The 25,225-nt window shown below is 36.7% G+C and overlaps 4 protein-coding genes across 5 annotated transcripts; 2 read left to right on the top strand and 2 right to left on the bottom strand.

Moving 5' to 3' along the window:
- Nucleotides 1–3,732: 3,732 nt before the first annotated feature.
- Nucleotides 3,733–5,314, top strand: LOC120009855 (probable galacturonosyltransferase-like 1). Its single transcript, XM_038860575.1, has one exon. The coding sequence runs from the start codon at nt 3,868–3,870 to the stop codon at nt 4,927–4,929; it is 1,062 nt and encodes a 353-aa protein (XP_038716503.1). The 5' UTR covers nt 3,733–3,867; the 3' UTR covers nt 4,930–5,314.
- Nucleotides 5,315–9,787: 4,473 nt separating this feature from the next.
- On the top strand, nt 9,788–11,933 carry LOC120009241 (protein LYK5-like). The gene has a single exon (XM_038859738.1). The coding sequence runs from the start codon at nt 9,935–9,937 to the stop codon at nt 11,873–11,875; it is 1,941 nt and encodes a 646-aa protein (XP_038715666.1). The 5' UTR covers nt 9,788–9,934; the 3' UTR covers nt 11,876–11,933.
- A 354-nt stretch (nt 11,934–12,287) lies between these two features.
- Nucleotides 12,288–19,987, bottom strand: LOC120009242 (protein DA1). Of its 2 annotated transcripts, XM_038859739.1 has the most exons (11): nt 19,433–19,987; nt 18,632–18,783; nt 18,201–18,291; nt 16,041–16,230; nt 15,269–15,389; nt 15,045–15,128; nt 14,229–14,348; nt 13,895–14,107; nt 13,390–13,568; nt 13,000–13,058; nt 12,288–12,821 (listed from the first exon to the last, which is right to left on the bottom strand). In XM_038859739.1, exons 2-11 carry the CDS (start codon nt 18,740–18,742, stop codon nt 12,508–12,510), a joined length of 1,482 nt encoding a protein of 493 aa, XP_038715667.1. In that variant the 5' UTR covers nt 18,743–18,783; nt 19,433–19,987; the 3' UTR covers nt 12,288–12,507. The 2 variants fall into 2 exon arrangements, with proteins under 2 accessions (XP_038715667.1, XP_038715668.1); XM_038859740.1 differs by lacking the exon at nt 19,433–19,987 and having other exon boundaries at nt 16,041–16,225; nt 18,632–18,689.
- Nucleotides 19,988–21,841: 1,854 nt separating this feature from the next.
- On the bottom strand, nt 21,842–24,399 carry LOC120009243 (type IV inositol polyphosphate 5-phosphatase 11). Its single transcript, XM_038859741.1, has 8 exons — nt 24,175–24,399; nt 23,918–24,080; nt 23,664–23,794; nt 23,466–23,548; nt 23,249–23,374; nt 22,852–23,033; nt 22,605–22,742; nt 21,842–22,180 (listed from the first exon to the last, which is right to left on the bottom strand). Exons 1-8 carry the CDS (start codon nt 24,207–24,209, stop codon nt 22,019–22,021), a joined length of 1,020 nt encoding a protein of 339 aa, XP_038715669.1. The 5' UTR covers nt 24,210–24,399; the 3' UTR covers nt 21,842–22,018.
- Nucleotides 24,400–25,225: the final 826 nt, after the last annotated feature.

Below are 25,225 nucleotides of genomic sequence, written 5' to 3'. Positions count from 1 at the left end.
CCCATCATCTTGAACTTTCCAAGTGCAATGTTTTCCATTAGTGCAATAATCATTTGGCATTTTTTTATCCACCCAATATACTCCACCAGCCTGGTGGTCTCCATAAATTGCACCAAAACAAGGTGGTGGTCCAATAATTTGACCGAAAATGAAATTCCCAATCTTGGCCTGGCCACAGATTCCGAACCCCAAGATCGTCATCCCCTGATTTGCAATGATAATGGAGTTCATCTTTGCTTAATCCATTGATAATATCTACATGGATCTTTGGGAAGAAAAGGGAAAACTTGGAATCATCATTAGCAGAAGCAGCTGCTAATGCAAGGAAAACAACATAAGATAAGAAGAAAGTAGTCGTTTATATTTCTCTCCATCTCCTTAATTCTACTGTAAATCAAATCCATTATTTCATTCTTAAATAGATTTGGGTTACTGATGAAATTATGAATTTAATGATTTACTAAACTTCTCCTGATGTCTTTCATATTTTCGGGTGCCGGGGCTCTACTGTAAAAAAATTACAGCAGGCCCCGCTGTAATAACAATTTGGGATGAAAAAAAATTTTATTTTATTTTGAAAAAATTATAGATGTGTAGTTTATGATCTAACGAATCCAACGATATATTTTTTGTTCAAAACAAAAATCATATGCTATATGAAAAATGCTTAACAATTTTAGACCGTCGGATATAAACACAAAACATTCGGTGTCTGGATCAAGATGAATTTGATTTTTGTTTCGAACAAAAAATATATCGTTGGATTCGTTAGATCATAAACTACACATCTATAATTTTTTCAAAATAAAATAAAAATTTTTTGCGACCCAAATTACCTACAGCGGGATCTGCTGTAGTTTTTACTACAGCAGACCCCTGCCACCCCATATTTTCTATTTTAATATCTACCAAGCTTGTTTGGAGGGGTTGTAGATATACATTGAAGATGAGAAGTGCTTGTGTACTAAATTAGATTAAGATAAGATTGTTGGGCGTTTAAGGTAGTAAATTTTTTGAAACGAGGGAGGGGGATTCGAATTCTGGTTATTAGGATGATACACATCATCCTTATCATTTCAACTAGCGACTCAGGTATTTAAGATAGTGAATTGAGATTGTTAGGGTTTAGGGTTTAGGGATGGGTTGTAGATATACATTGAAGATGGGAAGTGTTTGTGTACCAAATTAGATTAAGATAAGATTGTTGGGCGTTTAGGGTAGTAAATTTTTTGAAACGAGGGAGGGGCATTCGAACTCTGATCATTAGGGTGATATATACATCTTTATCATTTCAACTTATGGCTCAGGTATATATTTAAGGTAGTGAATTGAGATTGTTAGATTAATGTTATACATATTTTCTTCAAGTTTTGTGTGGATGTGTTCAAGATATGATGAAAATGATAAGTTTTGTTTTGTTCCAAATTAGAGTAGGACAATATTGTTGAGTGTCTTTTAAGGCAATAAATTGAGATATGCCCTTTCTATACCTTTCAAGTTCTCCATTTCCAATTTAATTAGTAGGTATGTATGTATGGGTGGCTGGGACTTTCCATAAATTTTTACAGCAGGTCTCGTTGTAATGGCTCTAAGATCATTATAAAAATTTATTTTTTATTTTTAAAAATTATGGATATATTTTGATCGAGATTATATGTCTAACGTTATTTTTTTTATCCCAAACAAAAATCAAATTAAACATGAAAAAGATATGAAAATTGTGAACCGTTGAATATAGACCCAAAACATCCTATGTCTATTTTGTGATGAATTTGATTTTTGTTGGGGCAAAAAAATACCGTTAGACTCATAAACACGATCAAAACTCATTTATAATTTTATTTTATTTTTAAAAAAAATCTTTAATGGTTTATATTTATTAAAGTGGGGTCTGTTGTAAAACAAATTACAGCATACCCCCGGCACCCATGTATGTATATAACGATATTATCCAATAATATTTTCACTCCCTTATTCAAATTAGAGAAGAGATGATAGTATTAAATCTTTTTGTAATCAAATATTCTTAAATTAGGATAATACTTTTATTATTTAAATTTAACTGTTAAGATAATTTGCTATTGATGATACCAAATAATCACCCTCTAATACAAACGCCATACACAAAACCCGACAATGTGGCCAAGCCGAGGTGTCATCTTGGCTAAACTGAGATGACACCTCGAAACAATTGAATAGCAGCACCTTAGAAACATTGGGTGACTGAATACCAAAGGGAATGGAGAGACCTGAAGGAGACATACTCCTGTTAGGGATGGAATCAGGAAGAGATTCACCCTCTGAAAAACCCTACTAAAATCAAGAAGGAAGAGATTTTCCCCTACCAAAATTAGACTACAGACTCAGATAAAAATGGGACCTCCCGCCAGGTAACTCTAAGTCTTCGAACTCATAATTTCTAACTACTAGTAAATTGAGAGCTTTGAGTTCAAATACACTCTTGACTTTCCAATAACCCTCGAGCTGACTTAAGCGTCGGAGCATCTCTTGAGAGCTTCATATCAAGCTAGTTTGTTGTTGGCAACCAATAATGCATTTTTTTGGTAACGTAAAACCCACCCAGTTGCCTACTGGATATATAATTGGTTAGTAAATTTTGGGTCACATGGAAGACCCACAACCTCCATATACGGACCAGTTGAGACCTAGACCGAAACCCAATGTCGAAGATAAAACTTGGTGGCATTTGCACACGTTGGGATGAGTAATGACCTATCTTCAAAAGTTGTGATAATGGAAACACTCATGAGATTTGAACTTATAACCTCTCACTTGCGCTAAAAGTTATCGTGGTTAAATTAGCCTTCTCAATCAATAATGCATTCTTATATATATAATTTAAAAGAAGCAGTTCCAATAAATTAATGTAGATTTTAGGGTAGGTGATAGAGAAAACTTGGTCTCAAAGGAAGTTATGGTTTAGGTTGCTGAAGCATAGTTTCTGAGAGTGTGATGGCTCAACATAAATATATAGATATATATATATATATACACACACAAGGGAGGGAGAGTAACTGAAGAGGATCGAAGATCATTGTTACATACATATGATGATATTGAAGGATCAACAACCCAAAATTACTAAAATTAGAATTTCTTTTGGGACCAATTTTTATTGCAACCTCAACATATTCTAGCTTTGCTCTTTTCTTTAGGGATATTCTTATTCTTTTCATGTTTAGCATTACCACCAAAAAAAAGGTAATGCAAGCTCATAACAGGACATAAAAAAAAAAAAAAAGCACCTCCGCGTCTTACTTTCTTAAAGCCAAAACTCATGTGTTTTAGGGCCCAATTCTGAGGAAGAGTTAGAAATCTTGTTTTCACTCATATGAGCTTCGACCTAGTATTGCTTGTTGTCAGTGTGTTGAGGATTGTTCTAACGACCTAAAATTTACGCCTATTTCATCTGTCCGAAAAACATACTAACTCGTAATTCCTCGGTAATAAAAAAGATAACTATTCAATTTTCTCTGAACTTTCCAAACACACTAATTATTATTATTTTTTTTAAAAAAAACCTTGATTTCAAATATCTTTTTGTGCAATTAATAACAAGAACTATTGAAAAGGATTCATCACCTCGAAGGGGCCCATCCCCACGAAGCCAATATGAAATCACCAACTCTTTCGTTGACAATTCTTGACCAAACCCCCTTTCTTTCGGGTTCTGCTGCTCAGCCACCTACACTTCCTATTATATTCCAACCCCCCCCCCCCCTCCTCCTTCATCAAAACCGCGTTTCTCCTCTCAAAAAGCCAATAATTCAAACCATATAAAGAATCCCTATATACACCTACAAACCCAACCACTCCCATCTTCCCAGTTCAATTCTGCAAAGCAAAATGCCTAAACCGCTTATAATTGTCTTTCCATTGTTACTACTACTCCTCTGTTCAACCGTCAATGGCACACAGCAGCAACAGCGGTTCAAAGAAGCTCCTCAGTTTTACAATTCACCCGACTGTTCTTCCATTCTAAACGACGCCGAATCTGAATCCAACGATGATGATGATGCGGCAATATTCTGCTCCGATAAGGCCGTCCACGTTGCCATGACTCTGGACACCGCATACATTCGGGGCTCCATGGCGGCGATTCTTTCCATTTTGCAGCACTCCTCTTGTCCTCAGAACATCGCTTTCCATTTCGTGTCGTCTGCCTCTGCAAACGCGTCGCAGCTACGCGCCATTATTTTCACCTCCTTTCCTTACCTCAAGTTCCGAGTCTATACCTTCGATGACTCGGCCGTGGCAAGACTCATCTCCACCTCGATCCGCTCTGCTTTGGACTGCCCTCTCAATTACGCTCGCAGCTACTTAGCCAACATACTCCCTCTCTGCGTCCGACGAGTCGTGTACCTTGACTCGGACTTGGTCCTCGTCGATGACATTGCAAAACTCGCCGCCACACCACTCGGTCATGATTCGGTCTTGGCGGCGCCAGAGTACTGCAATGCGAACTTCACATCTTACTTCACTCCATCATTCTGGTCCAATCCGTCACTACCACTCACTTTCGCCAACCGGAAAGCTTGTTATTTCAACACCGGAGTTATGGTCATCGATCTCGATAGATGGAGAGACGGTCAATTCACGACGAGGATCGAAGAATGGATGGAATTACAGAAGCGAATGAGGATTTACGAATTAGGTTCGTTGCCGCCATTTTTGCTTGTGTTCGCAGGGAAGATAGTCCCCGTCGATCACAGATGGAACCAGCACGGTCTCGGTGGGGACAATTTTAGGGGTTTGTGCAGGGATCTGCATCCAGGTCCGGTGAGTCTGTTACATTGGAGTGGGAAAGGGAAGCCGTGGGCTCGGCTCGACGCAAGCCGGCCTTGTCCACTTGACGCGCTTTGGGCTCCCTATGATCTGTTACAGACGCCGTTTAGTTTAGATTCTTGAATTGACTGACTGAGTCGGCGCCTCTGTGTGTGAATGAATTTTGAATTTTGATCCTCTGGCGCATGTTAGTCGGGGACAGAGATATGAAGCATCCAAGTTGCAGAAATTAATGGTGGAAGCAAGACCAAGGAAGGAGGTTTGTTTTGGTGCATTTTCTCTTGTAGATTATATTCATTATCATACAGGGACATGGTGTTCATATATACATCTATATGGATTAATTCAAGCATATGATATTATTACACTATGAAGATCTGCAAGTGTAATAAGAATAAAATTGGGGATTCTTCGAGTTCCATCCTCGGATTCATGGTAATTGTATCAAAGTTTGTATAAAGAGATATTTTGGGTGGATTAATTCATTAGAATCCTCCGGAAAAAAAAATTCATTAGAATCCTCGTTAATTTGTTTAATCAAAATTATTTTTGTTAAGATATGTCCCACACATCGCATGGATAAACTCAAATGATGCGACTTATAAATAAAGACTCACACCCTCTCGTATATCCAAGTCTTTTTTCTTGGGTTTAAGTATCATTAAGTAAGGTGGTCAAAGAAAAAAAAAATCGTACGGATCCAATGTATTTATGATAATCGGATAACTTAAAACGAACAATTATTGGTTTGTAGTGGGTGTGGTGGATTTTTTGACGTGGTATCATAGCAAAGTCTCGATTAAGTTATATGGATCTTTACTTCTCTATTTGTTGGGTCTGTCATAATCCAGTTCACAAGTACAAGGAAGTGTCAAGTGATGTGGTTATTATTGAAAAAAAGAAAAAGAAAAAGAAAATATATATATATATACACACATATATATGAACTACTTTTTTTCTTTTTTAAAATACCACTAAGAAATATGTTTTTTATTGAAATCGAATATTGAGCACAAGTATGCCTAACCGAATTGATTAGCAATCAAATCGTCTCTCATTGGTTTTGAACAGCTTTTCTTCACTTATAAGTTATAGGAGAAGATATTGCGTGTTTTTGATAAGTGAAGTTATTAAAAAAAAGTTTAGTGTTTGGCTTTAAATGGAAAGACATACTTTTGCTAGCTAATTAAGATTCTCTTAACTAAATATAAATATGAATCCGACCTAGCTATTAATTATTTAGATATATAATTGACTATAAAGACAGCATACCCAACTAATCGACCATGTTAATTAAATTCTCTGTATCCCCTAATTATAGTTTGCATTCATTGTTGATAGAACTCCATCGACCATATAATATAATGGTTCATTTCCTTCTTTTCCCAAAACTAAATTTTTTATATTCTAAACCAATCAAATTATTCAGGAAATCTAATGTTGGCTTAGGAAAAAAAAAAGTAGGTGTGAAAATCGGTGGGCATATGTGTACCTAAAATTCAATTTCAATTATAAACAAATTTTTTGCGGTATTTAAAAAAAATAAATGAAGAATCAAAATAAATGTTCATTATGCTTTGCCTAGTCAATGAAATCAATTGTTGCCAAATGCATCTCTCAATCATTCTCATCTTATTAAATCATCCATGCCAGCTATAAGATTATTATTCATATCATGACAATTTATTTTGGAAGTTATAAGGAATTTCAACATTTAAACATGAATGAAAAATATTATATATATATATATTAACTAATTCAAAACCGCGTTAAAAAAAGAAAAAAAAGAGAGAAAATAACATAAATTAAAAAAATATATTTTGGTTTTGTTATATGAATTGATAGTTGGCATCACATAGCAATCCAATCGAGACAGAGATGGCGTGGGTTCAATCATCACAGCCATTTTGTCAAAGTTAGATTATTTTTTTCTTTCAAAATACCAACCTGTAAGAATATTTCGTTTATTCTCTAAATTATTTTTTTTAAAATTTTCTTACAATTTTATTCTCTCTTAATTTTAGAAATAAAAAAAGAGTGTCGGTAGAATAAGGAAGGAGCTCTGTAGAGAGAAACACGCGTCATGCATTTAAGATGTCTGAATATCGTACGGCTCGTGATGTCCGGATCTGTAAGGAGAGATATCATAGTGGTGGGACCCAATCAATGGTTTCTTTTAATTAATAATAAATGCTTCTCCCTATGATACATGCGTACAAATGTAGGACTCGGGGGACGGCCGGTACTTTTAAGTACCGGACTAATGTCCTGCACAAAAAGTGGACCATTGGATTGGCTAAAAGCAAATCCAATGGTCCACATTTTTTACCCAAATTTATGTGTAAGCCTCTCACCAATTTTTGATTGTTGTTAGGTGAATAAAGATGTTGTCTTTTGTTGATGTGATTGTATTAGATGTGTTTTGTTGATATGATTGTATTGAGAGACGTGTTTTGTTGATGTGGCTGTATTGAGATTGTGTGTTTTGGTGTAGTTTTGTTAAGGACAACATGAAGATATGAAATGTTGTTGGCCTCCATGTTAGGTGGGAAGGGATAATGTATAGAAATTTATATTTTGCTGATATGGTTGTATTGAGAGATGTGTTTTGCTGATGTGACTGCATTGAGAGACTTGGTTGGATTGACTTTTTGTGTAATAGAGGTGGGATCGGGCCAACATTTTTGGTGACCCAGTAAATAGGGCACCATTGCAGTTGCCCTTATATGGCTATAGGCTATTCTTCTCTGTCCTATCCATTGTACTTGCTGTATAATTTTTTTTTAATACAGGGGAAGAGATTGGGGAGACTCAAACTTGAGACCTTTATGAAATACCATACACATGAGTGTCATCTATGAGAGACCAAGTATGTGAAGTGTATTAACATGTTTGTCCCGGTTGGTAGGGGTGGATCCAAACATAGAAATCTTGTCTGAACCCTAACTTGGATTAGTTTATTGTCCGATTTAGTTGTCTGGATTTAAACCAATCCGGGTTTGGTCAATTAAGTACGTCTGAAATCCAATTCGAGTTAGGGTCCGACATGTAAATATTTCGTAAACACGTAGCGTTATCCTACTTGGAACCGGATTTTTGCCGACCCTATCAGTTGGATTAATTCTTTGGAGTTTCTGGTACCAATGACATGGGCCTGTTTTCTAGGACGGGTTAAGAATTCTATTCTGGGTCTTGGCTTAGTCTTATTTGTGTATTGAACTTCAGCTCAGCACTAAATTAGTGGCTCACTGTATGCACGTGGTGGTCGGGAAAAAGTGCGTATTCGTTTTGCTTTTTCAGAATATGTTGCCCTTTTAACAGACCCAGCTGTTGGAGAGACTTTCAGCTGTTGTTGAGTAGAACATGTGGGCAGTATTAAAGTTGTATTTGAGTTGGAAAGGTCGAGCTCAAATTTTGGCTCGATTAGAATCCTTTCCTTGGACCACGATCTATTCGGCCCACATAAACTTATCAAGTGAATTAAGCCCAACTTAATGGGCCCAGTTATTTTTTCTTCATGGACGTGAACATGATGACTTCTTCTCATCATCCAACATGGATAATTAGACATGTGAGGGCAGATTTTTCACCATCAATGATTTGTAATCGGGGCGATCGACAATCCTACAAAATTTACAAAATACATTAGAGATTTCTTGACCAGAAAGATTCCGACCAAAAAAGCTGCGATTCTCAAGGCAGTCATGTAATTTTCTCAAGTATTTTGTAATCATTCATTTTTCTTCCTTACCTAATTTACGGAGTCTCTTTTTTTATATCGGGAATGATTAGTCTTTTTGCCCAAGAAACTGATCTTGGAATTATTGGGTTCAAAAGATTTATGCTAGACATGTGTTAGAAGTAATTCCTGGAACTCGCCTATTGTCAGAAGAAGTTCAACATTTCGGTTTTATTGTCATTTATCACATGAGTGTGCGTCTCGAGGTAAATAAAAAGTGATTGACAAGACAAGAGAAACAACGAATATTAACCAAGGGTTTACTATGACAATGGGTTACGTCAGGCGTAGGCAAAGTCGAAGTCGAGATCACAATTTTGATTAGAGAATTGAAGTTGATAAAGTATGGGTCTGACGCCTAAGACATGGGTTCAATGTCGTCGACATGAGGGGTTAATGTCGATGATATGGGATTTTTCTCATTCGCAATCGGATGAATTAATGTCAAAACGGAAAGAATTCTGAGATAGCATCGAAGAAGGTGATCGAAGGTTGGAGTTAAATTATCATATCTGTCATTGATTTTGTGAGCTTTACTGGAGTAGGTTGAATGACAGATTTTTGGTCATTACTATGTAAAAGGCACAAGTAAAAGAACTCAACATTTCTGACCTTGTAAACGGAATTTTCTCTCTAGCTTTGGTCAGTCATCCTATTATTATGGTAATGAACAAAGTCTTAATTGACCAAACGACCCACAGATTTCAGACTGGACTAACTTAACCAGTTTTCGCAGGCTGTGGACCCCAAAGAAAGCCGGTTGAAATATTCCAGTTGAGAATCTGTAAAAAAAAATACTCAAAATGATGTCAATAAAACATCTCAACAGAGTCTTAATACTTTTTTTTTATAACCGATTATGACATCATATAAAATTTTCATTTAAACATTTCGATATGAGCTTAGACTCAACTCACGCGCACAGAAGTTTTCACAATCCAACGCATGACCACAAGGGTATATTAAGTCTTAATAGGCGCACTCCATTAGATGCTTGACTAACTGCTCTGTTAGAAACCAGAGTATACAAGTCGCCATAGAAACCTTGCATCACGGGCCAGCATTATCTTGATTAGATTATCATATATTCCAAGATTGTACTAACAAAATCTAAGCTTTATGTTGCTGTTGTTTTTGAACAAAGGAAACCAGAACCAGGTCAAGTCTACTATATAATTATATATTAAACGTTAACGTAATCAATCCGCCCAATATAATAAGATATGTCGATGAAATCACAAACCACAGTAGATATTTGGAGCTTCTGGGAAGCAGCTTCAATATATTAATTTCTGCAATTTTTATATTCCATGAAAACGCGCTTACTTTGCTAAATCAGCAATAACCCATGATCACAATCAGTCCAGAACCTTGGTTTTTCCTCCAACCATGGCAGATTCCTTCACTGAAACATTTATGATGAATCAGCAGCTCTTCTTGTTCTTATTTCTCGTGTTCAACTCTATTAGTTCATGCACAATTGCTCAACAGAACTACCCGGGAATTGTAGGATGTGACGAGAGCGATGCAACTGGACCGTCTCCTGCTTTCCTCTACACCTGCAATGGCCAAGAACTGTCTTGCCAGACCTTCCTGATCTTCATCTCTCGACCTCCGTATGAGTCGGTGACTAACATATCACTTCTCATGTCTTCAAACCCAGATGAGCTTGCTTGGATCAACAATGTCACAGTGCTCACAGTGTTCCCAACAAACAAGGAGGTGATTGTTCCTGTAAATTGTTCATGCCAGGGTCAATATTACCAGGCTAACACCACATTTCGTGTTACGGACACCGATGCAAAAACATACTATGATATAGCAAATTATGTATACGAGGGATTAGGTACCTGCAATTCTCTTCAGCGATCGAATCAACATGGAGAATTCGACTTGGCACCTGGTACGGATTTGCTGGTACCTCTCCGATGCGCTTGTCCTACAAGAAATCAAACTACAAGAGGCACCAAGTACCTGTTGACATACTTGGTTAACTTGGGTGATAGTATTGGAGATGTTAGTGACAGATTCAATGTAAGTGAAGAAACTATAAATGCTGCAAATGGTTTGAAGGATGATTCAACTATTTTTGCCGACACGACATTTCTAATTCCGTTGTCAACTCAACCTTCAAGCGCACAAACCATTGTGCACGAAAACCCCCCTGCCGATTCACCTACGAGTCCTACAGTTCTTAATCCTGGAAAAAGAAAATCAAAGAAGAAGCTTTACCAGGTGCTTGGGGTTGCAGCAGCTTGTTCTTTGCTAGTTTTAAGTACAATTATTCTAGCTGCTGTCTTTCTGCCCTACAAGAAGAGGTCAGGCAAGGTTGTTGGTGAGAATCAAGACAAAGCGAACCAAGCTTTTCCGGAGGATCTTCGTGTAGAAATTGCTAGCTTTGAGCAAGTTCTGAAACTTTATGATTTTGAAGAGACAAATAAAGCCACAGACAACTTTAGTTCCGCGAACAGGATAAAGGGTTCTGTGTATCGCGGAGTGTTTAGTGGGGAAGTATTAGCTGTGAAGAAGATGAGGAGATATATACAAGAGGAAGTAAATATACTGAAGAAGATCAATCACTTCAATTTAATCAATCTTCAAGGCGCCTGCGAAAATTGTGGCCGTTGGTACCTTGTTTTCGAGTATATGGAAAACGGGTCTTTAAGAGAATGGCTTTCTGGGGACTGCTTGGGTGGAACTGGAAGCTGGACCAGGAGAATTCAGATTGCTCTTGATGTTGCTAATGGACTTCACTATCTTCATAGCTTCACTGAACCTGCTTATGTACACAAGGACATCAAGAGCAGCAATATTTTACTGAACAGCGACCTGAGGGCCAAAATCGCAAACTTTAGTCTAGCCAGAGCCGCATTGACAGACCCTGCTGGCTCGACGACATATGTCGTCGGAACAAGGGGCTACATTGCTCCTGAGTACGTTGAGACGGGGCAAGTGACACCGAAGATTGATGTCTATGCTTTCGGAGTGGTTTTGTTGGAACTAATCACAGGAAAAACTGCAGTCTTTATAAAGGATGGAAAAGAAATTCTACTTTCCAGTGCTGTCATTTCCATAATGGAAAAGAAGAACAATGAAGCTGAGCTAGCGCTCTTTGTCGATCCTTGTCTCAGAGGACGTGACGGGATAGAATTTGCAGTAAGGGTAGCCAAAGTGAGTGTGGCTTGTTTGACACAAGAACCATCAAGGAGGCCTAGCATAGAGGAAGTAGTGTCGAGTATGCTAAAAATTCAGATAGATTTACAGAAACTCTCAAGCTCAGGATCATTGTCTCCGGACTCACTTTCAGGACATAGTTCAACTACTTCATAGTTATGATTCCTTGTACATATATACTTTGACCAATTATGATATTGAATTCTTCATGTTAGTATAAAAGCACAGCTCACCAACATATCATCGTCCCTACACTAATACTTGTGGCAACAAAAGATTATATCCACTCAACTTTGCATGCGCTAAGTTCGGAGCAATAACCAACTAAGCTATCGCTAACACTATAGAATAAGCTACAAAGCACAATTCTCATTAGTTTAGCCCTTCTGGTAACTCGAATGTAATTCAAAAATCAAAAGTGGTTGAAATGTATAAAGAAATCTCAGGGCCTCATACTCACTGCAACTTGGCTAATGATTAGCAACTCAACATATAAAGAATCAACGCAAAGCATGTTAACTAAAATTCTTCAGAAATATGAAAGCAAAGAAGGGGAAGCACTTGAAGGTAGAAAAAATAAAAAAATTTAACCATTATTTAATTCAACAAAAACAATATCCAATGGCACTACCATTATAAAAATTGTTATCTACTCAATGAAACTAATTCCTGTGTGGTTTTGCCCAGGCTCTTATGGGGATCAGGCCAAGTTTGTATAATGAAAACAAAGATCTAATTGTACAATGAAAACAGAGCCTGTAAAGAATAGAATCATACAGCTAAGGACTTCAATAAGGAAACCTTCCTGTCATTCGAATGTGATCGAGGGTTGTTTGAAGACCGTATTTCTGCACTGCTTGCCGACCAGCTCTAAATCCATCTCCATACACGGGTGAAGCATCTGATTCAATCTGATGCTTGAAAAACTCTCCAAGCTTCTTCTCAAATTTAGATCTTGCAACCTTTTTTGAAGCCCTTGAAGCAGAGGAGGATGAGGATGAGGATGAGGATGATGCGCCATTGCTAAGCTGGGATTCTAGCCAAATATGAGCTAGGACCTGACAGATACCTTCTTCAACATCTTGACTCAGCGTTCGGAAACCTTTCAGATAAACAAGATACTCAGCTTTTCTAGCCATTGCAATATGAAATCATTTACTGGTCTCTGCCTATTAGCATTTAATGGTGCAAATAGAAAGAAGAATGCAGCTATAGCCAAATTCAAGATAATAATTGCAAGGATGCCATTTCTTAAGATCACCATTGAACAAAAATAGTACCTGCAAGACGCATCCACGCATGCATCATCTCATGAGCTAGGATTGACCCAGTCAACAACCTGTATGAACGGGTATTTCTCATTATGCATCAAGCAGTCAATAATAGAGACAGCAAAACTGATCAAAACAACATTCATCAAGAATATAGGTTACAGAAAAGGCCATTTTATATATCTAACATATCTGTTGGAAGCAAAGTGAAATTTCCCTGATATGACAGTAGCATCCGAAATTCAGTTCATAACTTCATACATTTCCGATGGAACAACAAACATCTTTACATTTCCTGATAGTTTCCCTTTTTTTCCAAAATTCCTATAATACAGCATTATAACCCTAAGCTATTACGCAATGCCTCAGCAAATTCAAATCTAATGAGCAAATATATACCTTGGAAGTCCATACAAAATCAGAATTGCAGTCACCTCGCAGCTACGTGTTAGTTTGTAGGGTTCTGTTATCATATTCCCAGATCGATTTCCTAAACCAAACCTTGGCCGCCTTACAGTGCTGACAGTTTGTTCTTCAGAAAGGCAGAGACCTCTAGTTTCTGGCATATGATGATGGCCCTGGCATAGACAAGATTTAACAAAAACCATCACTAAATTCTTTTTAAAAGAAGGCATGCAAATAAACTGAAATAATACAAGCATGGATGCAAGCATTTGATACACTAAAAGTCACTTGTCTTTTGCTGCGTTAAACAAAAGTAACATTGTTTCACTTTGTATTGGAAATAATATGCATTGCGTCTTTTGCTCAAGCTGATCTTTGGGCTCAAACAGGAACGATGAAGACAGGTTTCGGTTTCATTTTACAAATGTCTAATGTTGGCGCAAAGGAAAAATTACATTATCGTCATGAATATGAAATAGTTTCATCACATTTCACTTACATTCTTTTCTCCCTCTCTGGCTTCATTAAGAGCTTGCCTTTCAACCAAAAGTAGTGGAACATGCTGCTCCACTTTCATATTTAAAGCTTCATAAAATTTTTGTATGTCAAGATAAAGTGGCTGACATGCATTGGTATCCATTACTGCAGAGTCCAGACATTCTAAGCAGAGTTTCCGACCATCATTAACGGCAACATATGCTGTATCTCTTGGCTGCATATGAAAACCAGATGTATCAACTATCAGGTTAATAGCGCTATCATATCAAAACTTTATTACCAAGACGTTCCTCGGAAGTGTTACTGAATTTCCCATAAACATCTATCAGACTGACCTCCATACGCTCACAGCTGCAACACCGAGGAGTGCCATCATGTTCATGAGAAGGGCAGTATTTCTGAATCCAAAAAGGATGTGCCCTATATTCAATAAGACCAGCAGGGTTCGTTGGGATCTGTCAAAAAGCATACAGCAGCTGATAATAAGGTGAAGTATCCCAAAAAAGAAAAAACAAGGATTTACATCTCTCTGATAAACATTTTAAGAAAATAATGCATAGCAAAAAACTTGGTAATGATTTGGACCTATAACTCCAGAAACAGAAGTTAAAAAACAAAAGTGAAAAAAAAACCTAGGTGCCGTGCAACTCATGTGAAAGCTATCCATCGGTCTATTTGTGGTTGACTACTTGACTCAAAAAGTTGTCCAAGTACATCCGACATCGATTGGCATCTCATGTAATATATTTGAATTTTCTATTTCCTTTTGAGGGGTGAGAGGATGGCTATATTTATGCATGAGTAGAATGGTGTGCTGTAAAATAAATTGACAAATAAGTAGACTATTATGTACTTTATATTACTTACATTACATTTTAGCACTTTGTATTAACAGTCGAGAAAAGAACAAAAAACATAAAATAATCTCAGTTTTCCTCACTTGTTAGTCATTTTTCACCCTTCTACTAAATTTTCAGTTTTTCTCTTTTGAATGGAGTGATCATTTAATGTTTGATACAGGACACATCCTGACATCCTTAATGGGCTATCCTTGGCAACTATGGTACATATTTGCTTTACCTCAGCTACTGACACATTCAAGGAAAGATAGAATCAATTAAATGCTTTCTAAATACCGTATAAATACTTACAAAGTGGTTGCAAACATCACATTTTGGATGGTAATGTTCCTTGTAGCAATTTTTATGGTAAGGAAAATTTCCAGACATAGAGAACTACAAGAGAAAGATACACACAAAGTTAGACTACATATGCCACCACATAGTGGTTACAGTAAGAGAACATTGATGGAAAGAAAAATTAATAGAGACCACCAACAAAGTAACTCAAAACCAAGTGCGATTGAACTTTCAACCTCATAATCAGAAATTGGTAGGTTGCAAGCATGACATCTGAAGCACTCTGGATGCCAAAACGCATTGAGACAATTCAGAAACCGTCCATGACCAATTTCAGTATTGCAGCCAGCACAAATCCTAGCAGATAGAAAAGGTAACGGTATTTTTTAATCATATCTCATGCATATGTGAAGAAGACCATAATCATCAGAAGAAAGAGCATAAGAGCTTCCAAACTGGAAGACTGGAACTCTAAATATGAAACAGAAAGTTTAAAATGTCCTGTATCATTAACGCCTAGAAAAAGCAACCATATATTCCCAAACATTTACCATTTCTAGCATATGATGGACATGGTTCAAGTTCTTGGCATTATTAAGCACCAATATCACAAATCTTGTAAATGGATTGACTTTGGAAAATTACTTGTTACTTAGCAAAATGCAATACAAGTGATGCCTTGGTAAAGTAAATGAACATAGCCATTCATCAGCTGCTCGAGCCACCCTTAAAATGGAATTCTCCAATTATAAGCTTCAAAAGACTAGTTCAGATCATACATCTTTTAAGAGTACAAACATTGAAATGTAATCTTGCAAATTACTTGATTCAAAAGCATTAGAATTTCAGACTAGGCTGCCTCAAGGAAAAATATGGCTGAAAGCACAAGTGTTTGGGCCTCATTTTACAGTGTTTCCTCCAAGCCTAAGGGATGTCTCTTGTATACAGTATTTGGGTGGTCTCCTGTCTGTTGTTAATGGGGTTATTAGTTAGGAAAAAAATTGATACCTGAATCCCATTGGAAAGTGGAATTGGGTAGGCTGATACATATTTCCACTTGCATGACGGGGATACATGTTCCCATTCCCATGACCAGGATACATATTTCCATTTCCACGCCCAGGAGGAGATTCAATGTTCAAGCTTTCTTGTATAGCTCGAGCAAGTAGTTCATCTTCTTCCAGTTGAGAATGCTGATCTACCCAGTAGTTTGTGAAATTAATACTTTAGCACATTAGATCATATGCAATACACAGAAAGGAAGAACTTCATAACATAAAACACAAAAGATATAATCATTTTGCAGGAAAATTACAGGTTAATGCCATAACTGTAAGCCTACAAAAGAAAAGATACATCTCTTTCTCTCTTCTTTTTATTTTTTTAATTCTGTGTATGAGGCTTTTGTGTGCATCATTTCAAGTACCCCATTTTGAAATTTTTGGACCTTAATAGCTTCAATGTTTCAGTTAAAACTTCATAAAGCTGTACTAGGATGTAAGGCGATAAGGGCCTTCAAAATAATAAAATTGTTGAATTCTTATACTTCTAGCAACTCTACCACGCACGAACATGTGGCCTAGTGGTAGAGTTGCAAGGGTGCAACCTAAAGGTCACATGTTTAATTTCTGGAAACATCCTTTCCACATATTATATGGAGGTCAGGTCTGCATACATCCTGTATGTCCCCAACCCCGGCCATAAAACCATTGCAATAGCAATTAAATTCAATACTTTGATTTAGGCTCTTGCAATCTCATCAGTAACTCTAAAATGGTTACCATAATTTAAATAAATGATCTTCATATCAACAAACTGGAAATTTTGGAGATCAAAGAGTCTGAATGAACCAACGATAGCATGAGAGTACGACTATTAAGAAAGAACAAATTAACACAAAATTTGAAGTGGATGACTGGCTTGTGTATTATATATGCCAGTAAACACTGTTTCATAAAGATATTCACTATTGGGAAGAGCATAGTGAAATATTAGTGCCTTTAAAGTCGATGGAAAAGCTACCATATAGCTAACGTTCAAAAAATAATAACATTGTGCAAGTTATCATTCATTTTGACATGAAATGTGAAATCAACAAAACCAAATAACTAATGAACATTGCTGTTTATGAAACGTGTAGAGGGAAAACCAAGGGTGAAGCGGAACTGAATGAAAAGTCTCTTGAATGGCTTCAGAAAAACATAGGCATAAGGAGATCTTGTGGCATGAGTGTGGACAACTCCTTACACTTACACAAGGAAGGTTCGATTCCCCCCTGTTGGAGCCAAGTGCTTCATGTGTGTGTGTAACACCTGGTGTATATGTGTGTGGTGTCAAGTGAACCATATGTTTGGTTTATGAAGTGCCATGTGTGTGGCTATTTTCTACTTTCTAGTGTTTAAGTCGGTTTAGGTGTCTTTATATATATGGCATGTGTTCAATTGTAAAAGTGGGTTAGCACCCCAAAACAAAAGCGGAGTCACAGACTCCATTTTCAGGGAGCTTCAAACTCCATATTTGGGCTACTGTCCTGTGTGTTAGAGAGTCTTCAAGACTCTGTTTTATGTAAGGAGTTTACCTCCTTGTGTTTTCTATCAATGAAATTCCTTTTATGCGTTTGGGTTTTCTACCCTTGTTCAATTTCTCAACACCCCCTCCCTTAAAAAATTAAGAATGTAAGCCCACGACTAATGATTTATGAAGAAAGAAGAAGAAGAACATAAGATAATGATAAAGTTACAAATATCCCTACACCACATATTTTCATTAGAAGAAACTCCTTCTGATGGAATGATGGATTGCATTTATTAAGCACCAAGTACACATAATCATCAGTTCATTCATTATCAAACCAGTCGGATTATATTTCTTGTCCAATTCTAGTCAATGACAGCATTCTATGTGGAACATAGAAATTTGAACAATGACATAACTTTCCATTGAAGAAAGTGCTGGGATAAGAAACCCCAATATCAATCGTCTAAGAAGCAAAACTGGCATTAGCACTTGCTGACAGAAAATGACATCCTCTCTCTCTCCCTGAAACATATAGGACATAGAGCAAACTAGTTTCTACAAAAACAAGTCCAAGCACATCTGATACAATAGTTTGAACAAAATCTTAGAAAAAGTGCACTGACATTTACATTGGACACTCAGTTAACTCACCTGTAACATTTTTTGTTTTATGATTCTCTTCTAAAAGGGATAGTGCAATAGCATGATCAACATCTTCATTCTCCTGATCTGACCACCCTTCCTGCATTCAAGATTACACTAATAGAGTGTTAAAGACGAAATGCACGTCACAAATCATATCCAATTAAGATAATATTCCAAGAGAGGCTAAGTATCAATAAACTCTTGAAAGCTTAGAAAAATAAAAGACTTTTCTGGACAAGAAAAAAACAAAACTTTACAGCTTCATATGCATATTTGTAAGCTAGCTCTAATGTGATTTAACCAAAATCATAATGACTCTTTGAGGCATCACATAGTGTAAAGCACGAGAGAGAAGAGAACCTTCGCTGAAGAAGGAATTATTCACATTAATAGTAAATATGGAAGAAAAACAACACAAGAAGTTGTGAAGTTAATACCCCTGAAGTAGAAGGTGCGCATAAATCAGGTTCTTCTCTGTAATTCCCACGATAATGACCTTCTGAAACACTGTGGCTAGATCCTTTAAAAATTTTGCTAAGCCAACCCATAATGTGTTTTGTTATCAGCTCATAATCAATCAACTTTCTACCTGCACACAAGGCATTGATTGAAGCAAATAATGAGAGGCAAAAATGCAGTATATGACAATGGTGTTTTTTATAACTCCGCAATATCCCTAAGCAGAAAAGCGAAAAAGGAAAGCAGCCAATTCATGCTTCAAGTATTTGACAAACAGAAACCCCATCAAGAGTTTTACGCATATGAAGAGTTGTCAACAATTTGAATGAGAAAAACTTCATATTTGCACGTAGTTTCTGATCCAAGAAGGAAGGATAAAACCCGGCAAGCATAATTAACAAGGAAATGTAGGAAAATATCATACAAGGGCAAATGCAGCCTGGGCAAGTCAAAACCCAGAGGTAAAGTAAAAACAATCTGTTGAAAGGTAATTGCGGATCTTTCTGACTGCAGTTCATATGCACACCCAATTGCAACAGTACGATATTCAACTCCAACGGATTTCTCATCAAGAAGAAAATTGATAGCAGAAAAAGATATAGAAAACAAAATCACGCACCAGGCATTCTAGTGCCCCAGAATGTCAGCTACAATTTCAAGTCAAAACATCAATTTCCCACCAAGTCAAGCCAATATAAGGGGTAGACGGGAATCGAAAAGGAAAAAACCAGAAAGACAGATTCTTCCAGCTCAACATGCCCATGAAGTTCATGACTCACCTCTAATAAATGATCAATAACCAGCAAGAACGGCGGAAGCAGCAGAGACCCAGATCAGATAGACACCAAAAAGCCGGAAAAGCCACAATTCCGCTCTCAAAAGGAAAATATATTCTCTTTCTCTCTCTCTTTTAGATAATATATTCACGGACGTAAGAACTAAGAAGGTAGAAAAAGAACAGAAACACCCTTTGTTGCTTTCACGCCAAAGAAGAATCTACCAGAAGGAAAGAGTGAATATATGTATCTAAAAGCAATAAATATACAAGATTTAACGAAATCCGAGCGCCTTCGAATAGTCGGGGAAGAAATCACGAGAAATATATTACAGATACGCAATGAACACAATTATAGTTGATTGTACGCAAATTCAAAGTCAAAAATCGGACAAAGCAACGTCAACTCCAAAAGGGTTTGACGAAGGATCATCAAAACCCAATTGGGTTCTCGTTGAAACTCTTCCAGGAGAATACCCCAAAAAAGAAAAGAAGAGATCCTTCGAGGAAAGCGTAAAGGAATACAAAGTGGGTTTTCTTTTGTTCTATTTTTTTAAGAAATAAAATATCTTCTTAATTCTGTTGTTTTTAGTTGGTTTGGATGAAGTGAGCGGGCGTGGATTTAAAGTGTAAAGCGAGCCTAACGGACCAAAAGATAATAAAGACTGAGAAGTGAGAACCCAAAAATGTCGTCGGCTGACTCACCAATGGTAAAGTTACATCAAACGATTTTTAAAAAAAATGCTCAAGGGGAACTTTGGATAGATTCGCAACTCCTACTGGACCAAACACATTAAGACATTGTCCGTTTTATATCAAAACTCGCATGGATTTATTCCTCTAGACTTAACATCTTTGTTTATGCCCAAAAAATCAGTCTTAATGGGTTAGACTATGGGCTCTGCTTATCTATTGTCGCTCCTTCTTCTTTCTCCTCGATGTGATATCTTATTAGAGAAGCTGCACTCGCACCAATTAGGATATGTTTGGTCATGGATGGAATGTGAATCGAATGAGAATAAGAATAAGAATGAAAAGGGGGAACGTGAATGGAATGGAAATAGGGGAATCGTGGTGCTTGGTAATGGTGGTAGGGGTGTTCACGATTGGTTTTTTAACAAAAATTTAACCGATCGTTCGTCCGGTTGCTGGTAGTTTGGTCGGTTTTTTCGATTTTTCATTGGTCCTCACTAACATATATTTGACAATAATATATCAAACGGTCAGTTTGACGATCAATTCGATTTGACACGATTTTTTTCGACATCCCTAGATAAGGGGGCAAGGGGTCTACACGGATAAAATTTCCCCCAATCCACCTGTAAAATTGCATCTTAAATCTTCACAAATTAAATCTTCAACACTTAAAATATTTTTAATTGTTTGTTGTTTTGATAATTTTCTTTAATGAGTCAAAATAAATCATTATTCTTCACTGCAAATACAAAATAATTTAGTCTATAATAGTTGAGAATTGGTGATATATATATATAGAGAGAGAGAGAGTTTAAATGAGAACAATTACATGGATACTTCGTGTAATACTTTAAAATGTATTTTGATGTCAAAATTAAGGGCATACTTGGTACATGGGTTTGAAAGGGTTCGTTATTAACCCTTATTTGATAATGGTTAAGTTTTATGTTTGAACCTCTTAGCTCATGTGCGTGAGATGTCGCAGATTCTAACACCAACTCTAGCATGATTTAGTGTTATTTTCATACTAGGTTTCGGCCTAGGACTTAATCAGTTTATGTGGTTTACGAATATTGCATGTGGCTCGTAAGGTCTGCATTGAGTTGGAGTCCGATAAATTATATTTCGATGGATTCCCTTGTCAACAAAAAAAAAAAGTGTTAGGTAACATTCAAAAACTGACCTTATAACTTGACAAACATAATTAAGTAGAGAATTCAAATCACCCTATTGACAAAATCCAAATTAAAAAAAAAAAGAAAGAAAACAACCAAAACACCTCATACTAATTTACTAATTTTTTATGCCGATTATTACTATGCAGAAGGGTTGAAAAGTCCACAATTTTGCCACGTATTTATTAATCTTTGAAATAATATCCGCGTTGACTTTACTATACAACACATTTTTGGTCGGCAGGTAATCCAATTTGACTGAGTTTTCAATTGCACACAAATTAAGAAAGCCAACGTCCACATTGGAAAAATTAAAAGAGTAACGACAATAAATAAGGAGAACCCACAACCTAAAACATTAAGATCGGTTTCCTGAGCCTAAGCGAGGATGTTGGCTTGGAGGAACAAATTCGTGAAGGTTTCGGCTCAAAACAGACAATATCTTAATGTGTTTGGATATATGGGATCTGTAAATTTATCCAGAGTCCAATCCAACTTATCCAAAAACGAAAGCTAGTCATGGAAATACTCAAAACCCTTTGAAGGTATTAAACACCAAACAAAACTCCAAAGACGAAAAAAAAATTAAGATTACCATACAAAACTAATTACATCAACTCTGATATAGTTTGAGATTTACAAATAGACAAAAACGTTTATTCACAAATTAAGAAATCTAAAAATATGTCAAAATGAGACCCTAAAATGGGTAAGACTTTCTAGTTATTGTTGTTGAGTTTCAAGCAGAGGTGAGCCTTTACTGGCTTATGATCAGAACTGTAAATTCCATCAATGGATTCATAAGAGTGTAATGTTGCAGTCATTTCTTCTGCGTCTTCTATCTTGAACAGTATCCGATCTGTCCACGATGGGACCCGCACCTACATATACATATATCAACACATCACCATATATTCAAGGTTTGGTGATAATACCCTAAACCCTAAATGGTTTAATTAGGGTATTATCACTAAAGCACTTAACAAAAAAAGTAGTATCATTTAATCACTTGGCGATAGGTTAGTTGGTTATCTCTCTGGACTTATGGTGCCTGAAGTCGAGAGTTCGAACCAACCAGCTATGATATTTCTTTGTGAAATTCTGGTTCTGTATTTCTGTGGGCTTATCCCACTTCTAAGTCCCTACCCGCATGAGTTTTGACCCAATCTTACCTGTCACCTACATGATGCGGATTGTTCTGGAGGCTGGAGGTTTACGTCCACTAAACTATTCAAACGACATGTTATGATAGGTGGTTCATCGGTTACCTATAAAAAAAAGTATTATCGGTGTTGAACAAGATACCTTGTAACTAGTATCATAGTTGCTGCTTCCGACATTATACTTATATGTTGGTTTGAATGTGAGTGTCCCCTCACAATACCCTTCAAAGATCTGACCCCTTTCTGCCTCTTGTAGAAGTTGATCTTTACTCGTGAGCGACTGTGCATAAAAAATGACCAAATAGCGCTATTAAGTACTCACAATATATATATATATATATATATACATGAAAAAGTAAACTAGTTTTTGGTTTGAATTAATTACTCACTGTGTGAAGATTTTTGTGTATTAAGTTTCGAACAGGATGTGTATTTGCCTGTATTCTGTAGTTGAGATCTCCCAACCAGATAGTGATTTGGGCAGGTCTGGCGTAAGGGTTCTTATCGGAGAAGAGAGAGTGTGATATGTCTCTGCACTCATAATTTCTCTCTTCCACATTGCGAGCATGAGCTGCATCAACTACATATATTAATACACCAAGAAATATATATTGTGGATGCGATTTTTTACATCAAAGGAATTGTTCGCTATGGGGAACCTCCACAGACATTAATCCTACCCTCCCCTCACGGATTTATTTTACGAAATTATCTCGCCTCCCCCATTCGAAAAGTTATGCGTGCGAAAAGTCATAATACTTCATAAAGTTTTAGTTGACTGATTACCAGAGAGATGGCAAGAAATGAAAACCATTCGGATTCCTTTATAGTTGATTCGGATTGCGACTGCTCCTTTCTTTCTCCTGATCAATCCTCCACATCCCCCAATTGAATGCTTGTCTACCTTCAATTCTACACAAACAATTAAACCCAGTTTTTTAATTTCAAATTAAACAACAAAAATCGGCCATATATACCCAAATTAATAAGTTAATCCGATCACCTTTCATGGATAACTCTGAATCGATATCTTTGGGCCCAAACACATATAACTGCAGAGATTGCATGATGGATTTTCCTAATAGGCTGCAAATTAAATCAAAGTTTCAAACTAATTATCAATTAATTATAAGGTTAAAAAAAAAAGATGCTTAATTGTAGTACTATAATAATAGAAGAAAATGCATATATAATTAAGTACATGTGAGTATCTAGGAGAGCTGATTGAAGCAGTCGTCCAAGGTTTCTCCGAGGCACCTCTTGCAGACCAACCACTAATACATCAAATTTCCTGTCGCTTCCGACCATTTCAACCAAATCTTCGTATGAGACCTTCAATTCGCACAAACCCAAATTAACTTGAAGAACATCAACACACATGATCCACGAATATATACATATATACATATATATGTATGTATGTGTATTTATATGTGGATTACTTTGATTAATTACCTGACCATTCATGTTCCAAGTCAATATGCAAATGCAGAGGTCGGAGTCTCTCGAGAAGTCACAAACGTTACCAGCCTTCACTGTTTTTATTCCTTCATGCGTGTTAGCATGGTTGCTGTTCATCAGCAAATCTATACGCTTTGTCGTCCACTTTGTTTTTCTCCTGCAAGATTATAAGTTTCACTACAGGAGATATATATTGAATAATTAAGAAAAAACTTACAAGGTTCTGAGGAAAAACTATGTAATAATAATACCTTTCACGAGCGTGAATGCCGTTGAGATTTCCCATATTGAATAAACTAATCTTGATTCACGAACCAAACAGAACACAGCTTTTCTTGGTTCTTGAAGACCATGCAGATGGAGGAAGACAACTAATCTCGATTGACTTGGATTTATGTACAGAGAAATTTGCCCTTTTTGGCGGTGAAGGAAGGTGTTAGGACATAAAAGTCAAGAACTTCGAAACACTTCGGCATACATATACATATAATGTCTCTCTGTACAAATTCCTCAACAAGTTAGGTTGGGTGTGCTTGACAAACACAAGCTGGTGCAATCAAATTTGAAAAGGACAATTACATACACTACGTAATTTACATTACTGAAACCATACGTAAGCTGTACGTCAATTAAAAGCCAATTCGTATATGCGATTTGTCAACGTTTAATGCGTGCCAAATTGTATGATGCATGCATGTGTGAACCTAAAGTAGTTTGATATTGAGTGATGATCTAATAAAGCTTTCATTTGGACACACTTTGGTTTTATCTTGAAATATTGTGTCAGGAAATTCAGCTCAAATACTATAAATCAATATTATTCCTTGCGCTAAAAACCCATACGACTTTGTTCTTCTTGAACCATTGTCATTGGTTCTTAGGCCTAGAAAACGCGTTGGTTGTGTGAGAGAGAGACTGTATCTTTGCTTATATATGCCACTCTAATGGGTTATGTCAATCCGATGTGAGATAAAATATTAACACTCTCACGCACTTGTGAGCTGAGTTATGCTATACCCAATAGGTGGACACGTAGAGGTCATGTCCAAATGACCTAGTATTGCTTTGATATCATGTTAGAAAATCCAAGCCCAAACACTACACACCAATATTACTCGCTTTGGACCAAAAGTTCGCACGATTTTGTTTTTCGTGGGCCGTCATTGGTTTTGAGGCTAGAAAGCATGTTAGTCAGAGGCGAAACGTCATGTGAGTGACTCCTCAAAAATTTTAAATATACCTAATATGTAGTATTATAAAAAAGACCTCGTGTTGCAAAAAATTTATGCTCAAATAGTTGAA

Source organism: Tripterygium wilfordii, chromosome 11 (genome assembly GCF_013401445.1).
Source record: "Tripterygium wilfordii isolate XIE 37 chromosome 11, ASM1340144v1, whole genome shotgun sequence".
Taxonomy (NCBI): domain Eukaryota; kingdom Viridiplantae; phylum Streptophyta; class Magnoliopsida; order Celastrales; family Celastraceae; genus Tripterygium; species Tripterygium wilfordii.
This window is presented reverse-complemented; position numbering and strand designations above follow the sequence as displayed.

Coding starts and splice junctions, on each gene's coding strand:
- LOC120009241 (XM_038859738.1), top strand. CDS start 9,935: ATGGCAGATTCCTTCACTGAAACATTTATGATGAATCAGCAGCTCTTC.
- LOC120009855 (XM_038860575.1), top strand. CDS start 3,868: ATGCCTAAACCGCTTATAATTGTCTTTCCATTGTTACTACTACTCCTC.
- LOC120009242 (XM_038859739.1), bottom strand. CDS start 18,742: ATGGGTTGGCTTAGCAAAATTTTTAAAGGATCTAGCCACAGTGTTTCA. Junction 16,231..18,200: donor TAAAACAAAAAATGTTACAG/GTGAGTTAACTG, acceptor ACTACTGGGTAG/ATCAGCATTCTCAACTGGAA. Junction 15,390..16,040: donor CACTTTCCAATGGGATTCAG/GTATCAATTTTT, acceptor TCTATCTGCTAG/GATTTGTGCTGGCTGCAATA.
- LOC120009243 (XM_038859741.1), bottom strand. CDS start 24,209: ATGGGAAATCTCAACGGCATTCACGCTCGTGAAAG. Junction 24,081..24,174: donor GGCATTCACGCTCGTGAAAG/GTATTATTATTA, acceptor ATAATCTTGCAG/GAGAAAAACAAAGTGGACGA. Junction 22,181..22,604: donor ACTATGATACTAGTTACAAG/GTATCTTGTTCA, acceptor ATGTATATGTAG/GTGCGGGTCCCATCGTGGAC.